The sequence below is a fragment of the Rhopilema esculentum genome, chromosome 9 (genome assembly GCF_057945365.1).
Source record: "Rhopilema esculentum isolate cy_ngs chromosome 9, ASM5794536v1, whole genome shotgun sequence".
Classification (NCBI taxonomy): Eukaryota; Metazoa; Cnidaria; class Scyphozoa; order Rhizostomeae; family Rhizostomatidae; genus Rhopilema; species Rhopilema esculentum.
The window spans coordinates 2,212,343-2,221,850 of record NC_142823.1 but is presented as its reverse complement, the minus strand read 5'-3'; the positions used below and the strand labels follow the sequence as shown (position 1 = coordinate 2,221,850).

General features: G+C 36.5%; 1 protein-coding gene across 1 annotated transcript; it reads right to left on the bottom strand.

The window, feature by feature from the left end:
• Positions 1-312: 312 nt before the first annotated feature.
• LOC135689074 (allene oxide synthase-lipoxygenase protein) lies at positions 313-9,249 on the bottom strand. Its single transcript, XM_065206188.2, has 10 exons — positions 8,999-9,249; positions 8,353-8,699; positions 4,673-4,835; positions 3,473-3,573; positions 3,003-3,210; positions 2,322-2,683; positions 1,741-1,847; positions 1,431-1,536; positions 1,123-1,338; positions 313-769 (listed from the first exon to the last, which is right to left on the bottom strand). Exons 1-10 carry the CDS (start codon positions 9,057-9,059, stop codon positions 536-538), a joined length of 1,905 nt encoding a protein of 634 aa, XP_065062260.2. The 5' UTR covers positions 9,060-9,249; the 3' UTR covers positions 313-535.
• Between the last annotated feature and the right edge of the window lie 259 nt (positions 9,250-9,508).

The window sequence follows — 9,508 nt, the reverse complement described above, 5'->3', positions numbered from 1 at the left end:
ACTAGGGCTTATTTCATTAAAAAAGCGTTTTTTCCATGCTTTTATTCAAACAATATGGAAAATGATTTTGACTTAAGAGAAATAAAGTCCCTTGCATATCAAGATTTATTTCTAGAATTCAATCCTACTTTGTGATATGTTTATTAATTTTTAAAGCTGCTTTTCATGTTAGGTTATTGGTTACACATTTGAATAATGTTGGCTGTTGAATTTAGGTTCGTTTTGCAGAATGCCTTGTTTATGTATTCTGGTTGAGATGTATTCTGGTTGAGATGTATTCTAGTTGAGATGTATTCTGAAGATCTTTGCTCAAAAAATATAGTAATCGATCGACATAGAAAGCAAAAATTGTTCGGGGTTACGAAAACAAAGTTATACGGAATGATAAAAGAACATTTTGATGAAAACCAGAATTTTTAAAATTCACCGACAGGCGAACACATTGCCCTTAAAAAAAATATTGCATTATGACATAAGTTAGCCAAGTAACGAGAAATGAAATAGTGCACTTCAATTTGAGGTACAATTGTCTTTTCTATGTGGTGATGCTGTTTGGAACCCAACCAGGAACGATGAATGGGTATGTGGCTTGTCCCCTTTTCAACCTTAGCTCATTTCTTTTATCAAGCAGTGGTTTTACTTTCTCCATTAGTTCCCTGTAAGTCCTTGCTACCATTCTTTTCATTGGTTCGTCTCTCAGCTTTTCACCATAATCAAACAGACTGTCGTAATGGACAGTTCCAATGCTTGCAGCCAGCCTTGATTGTAACTATTTCAAAAAAAAGACAAATTTATGTCGCTTCTTGCTTTGTATTCATTATCTTACACTTTTAAGAATTACTTTACTATATTTTAGAATGTATCATGTGCTCTGATAACCACTCCCTTTGTCTGACCTTTGTCGCATTGTCTGAAACTGAGCTTCTTAAATCAAGTGGCCGAGGAAGGCAGTTCCAGCAACTAAAGAGAGTCAATCGAGGCGCTGTATCGTATTGGTATTGTAATTAAACTAGTTGAAGTGTCATCTCGACAGTATAAGATCTTAATTGAGATAGAATCTTAAGTGTATAGTTAAAAAGGAATGCCATGCCAGGTATATAAAAAAGACGGAAGAGGGCTTACAATAGCTGCCTGAGGACCTGAGAGCATATAGGCAAGATTCTTTTCCTTGTATCCTCTAGAATCTGCATAAAGTTTAGATGGAGATAGAGCCATTGTCGATTCAAAAACGAGCGGTGGATAGGTCATCAAAGCATGATGAACTTGAATCCAGAGTACTTCTGAAAGAAACTTTGCAACTTGAAACTTCGTTGTAAAATGTGAAGGTAGACCTTTAACCTGCAAAATAAAATTTAAACTCCGTCTCAGAAAAAAAAGATTTGATACTGAGAAAGCATTGAGAAATCTATAACAGTATCTAAACATCTCACCCTTCCGGTTCCATTGTTTGGCGGCCTCCTTCCGTTAATAGAAAGCTCGTTTATAAAGCTTTGAAGCTCGCTGTCCTGTTGAACGTCTTCATCAACACCGTAATATCTGCAAAACAATTCATGTAAGAAGTATCTTGAATATGTTGTAAGCATCAGCTTGAGATTGTTCTAAAAAATTGTTGAGGTATTGTATTTGAATTAGGGGATATCATGATTGAAATCAATTTTAAGACATTAATCGCTGAAAGCCCTGTCAACATGCTATGACGACAAGGCAATTAAGAGTAGATAAGCTTGATACAAGGCTTACATATCAACAAAAGACCTTGCAAACTTCTTTATTACTCGATCGACGACGATGCCATCATCGCGGTACGGATAAAAAGGAACCTTCTTTTTGTCGTTCATCCCACGTTCCTAAAAAAGAATATTCGATTGCAAAATGGTTTAAAAAACGTGCCATTAAAATTATTTTGAAAAAATCAAGGTTGCACAAAGGTAAGGACAGAAATCTGGGCAGGATTGTTTGGCTGCAAATTAAAGCCTTATAAGTGTACTGCAAAAAGCAAAGAATAAAGTCCTTAACGGATTTTCTAACAATCTTCTAGTTGATTGCGTCATCAAAGATAGATTGTAAAGAGCCTAAGTTGCATCGAATCTTCATTTTTCTGTTTAATCTTCTCTTTATTTATCCGCAAGTTTTTACTTCCGATGTTTTGAAGTTGTTGATATTTCGAAGTTACTGAGAAAGAAGACTTTAATATCACCATCAGATCTCAAAAGTTGTTTGCTATTTCCAGTGAAAGTCTGTTTATCACCTCAAAGGGGCACATTATAACAAAAAGGGGAAATAAAAGTAACTGCATCAATAGACGCTTGACTAATTTTTACCTTAATATTGTTTTCCAGACCAATGTCATTCCATACCATCTTTTCATATCCTCTTTGCAGCAATTTGTAACTACCAACGTGTCCATATCCGAACAGCTGGTTCAGGAAACCCCCTGGGCTATTAAGTGCCTTTAAACCATTTGCATTTACTGCGATAACTCCTCTACAGTGGTATTTCAGTAACTCGTGCAGAGGATGGTACTTGGATAGCTGCCGTTTCAAAACAACACAAATTGGTTCCATACGGAGGTGAGTGCGCAGTAAATGCTCGTGAACTTGTGTGTAATACATACTGGAGACTTGAAAAATCGCTTTTGCAACTTGCCAATGAAATCCATCGCATGGAGCATATACTTGTGCCGCTAGTTTTATAGGAAAAATGATTGGATTATTTTCAGTCGCGATAAAAATACCACGCCGTGAAAATTGCAGTTCAGAAAGTAAAAGTTTTGCATAGCCCAACTGTCTGGACTACATAATGCAAATTTATTGTGCATCAAAGCGTTTAGAATCTTGCACCTGCGGAGGAAACGCATTTCGCTCAAAACATTCAACAATATTGGTATCAAGATATCTTCGGCATCGTCAAGTTAATACCTAATGCTGCATGATAGGTTGAAGCAGTATGCAGCTCTTTCAGTATGACTAGATTTAGGCGGTTAAAAGCTTTCTATCACATACCTTGTGTGTCATCTATCTGAATGGCGACCGGTTTCAGCTCGTATTTCCTTTTCTTTGGATTATACCGACTTGCAAATATTGCGATGGGGTTGGTTTGGGGGATCATCTTGACACCAGGTGGATATTTTCTAGGCAATATGTTGGGGAGGTTCTTTAATCCAGTAAGCAATGGAAATTCTGCAACATACACCATTCTTCCAATGATTGACTAACAAGAAACAGTGTAATTCATTTAGATTCTAATAATCTTGAAAATTAATAGTTACAAACAGTGTTTGATATTAGATACTAGGCTTATGAAAAAAGGCCTTAGCTTTTCTAAATCATTTGGTATTCTGAAAACTTCTTAATAATTTCGTAGAATGCAAAATCAAAAATATTTCATATTTGAAATGTAAGAAACAACAAGAAGAAAAAAGGAGGAGACACAATTTGTAAATCCCTTTTTTAGATATAAGTTATATTAGTACCTGCCAACAGCCTCTTTTTGTAACAGAGTGAATCGCTTTACCCCAGTTGAACTTTGGATTCAATCTTTGTTTTAGGACATTCCAATTAGTTCCAATTTTGCCTATTGTCAGATTAAAAAAATATTAAAAAAGATAATGTTTGATAGTGGCAGCAGAAGAAATCAATGTCAATTCAATGTCATGTCAAGTAATTGTATAAGGAATATAAAAATCTTATTGCACTTCAATGCAAGCTTGAGAATGTTTGGCGCCAAAAAGTATCGTTTGCAGTGTATATTGTACAAATTGAATAACGATAGGGGATAAAAACTGTAAAATGGTTGAACCCAAGTTCATGCAACCAACATACGAAACGCAAAACGGGGTTGAATTTGGGTAATTTTTCTACTGCGGATGTGGATTATAGTGGTGAAAAAATCGCCAGTATTTTAACCTTTTTTATCAATTGATTAAATGCCATTACCAAAATCTTTGAAGAAATGAACAGTTGTAGAATATTTTTGCGAAATATAAAGAAACTGCATCTGCTGTTCGCGGAAATGGAATATTACAAGTTATTGCGATTTTTTAACAGTGAAAGATGTCATGACAAATGTGCATGTGTTTGCAAAACCTACCCAGTTTCAACCCACTTTCCGTTAAGCGTACAAATTTAACAGAGTTAACTCTGGGTGAACTCGACCTCGGTTGAACCCAGGTAGCTATTTGTAGTGTAAACCGGGCTTTAAAAATTTCAAGTCATGGTAGAAAATGAAGAAAAAGCTCAAACAAGGAGCGAAGAGAAAACAGAGAAAATGAATAAAGGGACGGGAAGGGAAGGGTTCCTTATTAAACTAATGATCAGGGCAAACGCCACTGATCCTACACTGGAGGGGTAATTAGTGTAAAGAAAGTTTCCTCTCGCCCTCTCAAGCCCTAACTTCAATAAACATTTCGCTGATGCTTTTTTACTGTTGGATTTTGGTTGAATGTATTTGTTGTAATCTTAAAGCAGATCAAAATAAATAATTTGAGTTGATGTTAATATTCTTTTTATTGAAAGATTGGGAAAGCCATGCCTCTCTTAAAAATTTAAGGAGGTATGTAAATAAACAGTTCACTTAGCAAAATTTGAGTAAAATCGGACATTTCTTAAAATGTTTGTTACAAAGATGTATCTATTAGATAAACTTCTTCTAGCTATATACATAGATTAATTACCTCTTCTTGTAACGCGACGCAGTACCATGACACTTGAACCTGCCAGACATTTTTCCACAAAGTACTCATCCGAAAGAAAATGATCATTCTTTGTAAAATCTTTCACGAAAGGGTAGCTAATCGACGGATCTTTAAAATACTTCTGTTTCTCTTTATCATGCAACTGAAAAAGGGAATAAAGCTTTCTCAGCAAATGTAGATAGGTTAGCTTTTTTAACTAATTATTTGTTTTTTGTTATATAAACAACAACAAACGTTTGAATAAAAAGGGCTACACAACTTTTTGATTATCATACCAGCACATGTTCAAACTCATCCAAAAATTTTAAAACATTTTTTACATGAGCAAAATTTAGACCTATGACTAGCACCCAAGGCAGTTTACTTTGACCTAGAACAACAAGTAAACATGCGATCGTGGATGAGGCTAAGTCGTTGTTGACATTAGTACAAAACAGCAACAAATTCAAGGGATTGCGCATTTTATGACTAATGTTTTGTTAATTGCTATATAAAATACAATGGATGAAAGTTCTTATAGCTCTACATCACGGAAGTCAACTACCTTCAATGCTAGAAAACGACCCTACATTTATTTCACAATTTTTGTGGTAATGAACTTAGAAATGTCTTTGAGAAAAGCAAACAATTCACATTATGCTACTTAAAGCTTTTTCATTACATTTATCAGGATATAAAATGACAAAATAAGGGTCCGAAATAAAACAATGGAAAATGTATTCCCAGTTGATTATCGAAAAAGGTCAATCAGAGAAATGCTAGCACATGACCGGCGAAGTTGGCCAATCAGTGCTGCGTGCGTAAAGAAAACAACCACTTGAGTTCAAGAGAAAACATAGGTATCCTGTGGCTGTGTACGAAGAATGCCGGTACTCTTTTGATGCTTTGTAGGTAGTTTCATAGCATCCGCTACGCCCATGGTTAGTTTATACTTCATAAATTTGAGTTGCTTTTTGGAATGGAAACCGTTATAAAGCTTTCAATATTAACTGATGCGACGATCTTCGAACCTTTCACCTACAGCACCTGGGGACCTGGGGACCTGAGGTAAGAAACGCCGTGCTGCGAAATTTAGCTGTTTGTTGCGACAGAGATGGTTTTAATTTGTTCACTTGCTTTTTGGATTTGAAATTGCTTTAATTGGAAATTGTGGTGCTATTACGTTGCAAAGTATTAGTTTAGGTGACATGATTTGTAAGACTTTATCAGTCGCGAAGTGCACAGCTCTATGCACATTGGAGCGCTAGAGTACGTGCTGTGATATCTTCAAGATAGGAGCACAGGGCTCTGGTATGCGAAGAAAAACAATGGCAAAACAGACAATAGCAATACACTTAAAGGAATCAAAACTTTTATTGAAAGATATACAGGAACAAAGCAATACGGTGACGAGAATCCAATGTCACGAAATAAAATTTTCAAAATAAATTTAAAGGACAAGTGACACACTTTTCACCCTATCTTTTCTTTTCATTAACTTATAGATCATCTTTTAGAAGTAAGTTTTTCCTGGTTTGGAACCAAAAATTCTAATCAGGGGGCGCAGGGGGCGCGATTTTGCTTTTTATCACGTGACCCTATGACGTACATTGTGATAACTCAGAATTTTCCTGTAATTGATAGAGAGTTTACGAAACACGACGCGACAGGTCCAGACGAACTGTATTCGTTTACAAGCGTGTTGTTAACGTTAATATTGCACTCTATACCAGTAGCAGCAATAACAAATTATCACAATATACGTCACGGTGTCACGTGATTCATTTCCCGCCATAATTTCAAATGGGTTTTTAAGTGGGAAAATGAAATCAGAAAGGAAAAATATTTCAACAACACTCTCATACAGCATTTTACTTTAAGTTAAAAGAAAAAAAAAATTTGGCGCCAAAAGCGTGTCACTTGTCCTTTAATTTAAAGAGTATACAAATATTTCGCCCCGGCATCATTTACTCTGATGAAGCCCTGTATGCCGAGGCGAAATATTAGTATACTCTTCAAATTTAATTCATTTTGAAACTTATATTTCGTGACATTGGATTCTCGTCGCCGTATTGCTTTGTTCCTGTATATCTTTCATTTTAATATCTCATTGCAAGATTCACAGAATCCGGCGGACAGCCTATCCTGCGGTTCTTCCTCCTCACACAAAACTTTTATTGCCACTATATCAGTTTTTTAAATCACTTTATGCCACAAAGGATTGATTGTTTTCGCGAAAAGCCGTGCCAACTTCCCTTCTGGCAATCATACAATACTTCTTGGCATTGTTGGCTTCGTAATGAAGTTGAGTCAACATCATTTCGTGGCCGCTAAAGTTGGATAATCTGGCTTTATTTTAGTGCTTTTTAGACTTTTACGGTATTGCCTGGACGCTCTCGGGGTTGTGCTTGGACGTTCATTAAAGGGGCCTGTGGAACCAGCAGGCTTTTCGCGCTCGCTTTTTTTTGTTTTTCTAACTGTGTTCTTCTATGCAAGACAAAAATAGCGAGGAAAATTCGATGGGAAATTTCTGGATGGGAACAGCTTCTATTTGGTTTCGTTTTGCGCGCAGCTTGTGCTAACAGCTTTCCACCATTTTAATGGACCACGAAAATGGCCGCCTTCCCGGCTTACGCCCGCAAAGGCTACTGGTTGTCCACGCCCCTTTAAGTATTGTGCTTGTGAAGGCAACTTCAAGGTAGGAGCACATAAATCAATTGTGGCGATGAAACGTGGGGCTATAAATCACAAACAACACAGAAATGGCGGCTCTTTCCTTACAAAGTCTTTGATTATATGAACTTATTGAAGCTATTTTTTTAGTAATTAAGATAGCTTCTGTCAGATTAAACGAACTCATTCACGTGTCCTGAATCAAGGACCGAGATAACGGGGGCCAAGGGGGGGGCTTGGCTCTCTCTAAACTGGCTTTCTCTGAAGGTGATTCACAGTATGCAGTCGAATGTCTCTGCCTTTTAGAGTTGATAAACTGTCAGTATTTTCCAGTGTCTTTGCTTTAATGCTGTCTTGCACAGGGCATCCTTTTCACATACAGACTAGTAGAGAAGTTCCCTTCTAGTTGCCCCACGAATCCCAACTTACCGCACTAGTAAGTTCCTCTTTTTTCAAGAGTTGTTTGAAAGCAAATTGTGATGCAAATCTCTTTTTACTGTCGGTATTTGTTGTCTAGTTTGTGTTTGTTGAAACGTATTTACAACATGCTTATCAACAGAGTGATCCGTTAAAATATAACAATTTTGAGCCTTTAAGAACTTGTTCCCTGCATTAGAAGACGTTTCCTGATATATAACATTGAAAATTAGATGTTCCAGACAATCTACAATTTTGGACAGAGCGGTTGAGACAAGCCCATTAACATGTGTCCAGTAGCATGCCTGTGTTACATCCCTAGCCCCTTTATTACAAGTTGGAGTAAAGATATCAAAATTGAACTGGGGGAAGGGGGTACAAAAACTGAACATCATCTGTCCTTGATATTTGAAACACGACAATAAATTTCTTCTACCACAAAATTCTAAACATACCCCCATTTCTCTAATCCCTTTTCACCGATGAAACAGCCCTCCTAGTTGCTAAAAGCTGTGTACATTTTAATGGGTGAGAGAGGTTTCGAACTTTAACTCTATTTGGCTATGGTACCAAACATAAACGGTACTTACCCCTAGAGATTTTTTGAAAAACCGAGGAACATTGTTATATTCGTGAAAGTTTGTGAAGTTCTGGGTTGCAAAATGCTTCAATGCTGCCTGAGATATGCCATTCAACATTTTTTGAAGTACAATGAAATGGATATTGAAGCAATGGGCGTCGAATTTGTCTGTAAGGAAGTGTTTGAAGGTTGCGTTTAGAGGTTGATCCAGAAGGGGCATGGGTGCATCTGCTGGGCCCGGAATCGAAATCTCTTTTGTCAGCTTGTAAAAGACTTGCTCCATTTTTAGACTTTCATCGCGTATTTTCCTGCAATAGCTGCTTGATTCTTCACGTGTTGATATTTCACAAAGCTCACCTTGAAATAGAAAAAAATTTTTTGTGAAGCCTTCACGTTTTATAAAAATGACGGCACATGCAAATGCAAGAATTTATTCAAACCCATCCAATTCCTCAATGCGTCTTAAAAAGAGTGCTAGGAATAAAAGTTTTTATTTTTTGAATTGGGAGTAAAGTTGTAACTTGGACGGTTCTTAAAGCGTAAAATTCCTTGATTTCCCTTGCTGTTGCTGCAATTTTGGACCTTAATTCTGTAACAGAAAATACTGACTATGTTGCATTAAGATGTGGCATAAAATATTTGTAAAATAAACATACCAAAAGTAACGCTACATAAATAGCAAATGAGGATCAGACTTCCAACTGGAGATTTGCCCATAGCGGATAGCGAATAAATTGATCGTTAACTTTGATATGATTAAGCCTACTCAAGGCTACTCAAAAGCATAAAGTTGCAACGACGATAACTGATATTCACAGATGATTCCAGCGAGTGAATTATAAGGTCGATCTGTTGCGCATAACCAGAACCAGTCAGATAGACCGATAAGGATGTTTCTTCTTAGGTAAGTCTTTAAACATTCAAATGAACAATACATGCAGCAGTCTGTTAAATTTCTGTGTTAATATGGTTTAAATTTGATTAAAGAAGAATTTAGAATTAAAAACCATTTTTGACATTTTTTAAAGGATTCGATAAGCCAAGTTTGAGGATAACCACAAACTGCGAGCTTGTTAAGGCCAGTTTCGTCACCAAACTCGTCGAGCGTACAACCACTCAGTGGAATTGGCAAATTACCTTAGAAGTTGAAATTTTTCAACTTTTAT

Bases quoted from the DNA above. Each gene is read 5' to 3' on its own strand.
- LOC135689074 (XM_065206188.2), bottom strand. From the start codon at position 9,059: ATGGGCAAATCTCCAGTTGGAAGTCTGATCCTCATTTGCTATTTATGT. The intron at 4,836-8,352 runs GTAAGTACCGTT...TCCCTTTTTCAG, and splicing joins TTTTCAAAAAATCTCTAGGG to TTGCATGATAAAGAGAAACA. The intron at 3,211-3,472 runs GTACTAATATAA...GTTTCTTGTTAG, and splicing joins CAAAAAGAGGCTGTTGGCAG to TCAATCATTGGAAGAATGGT.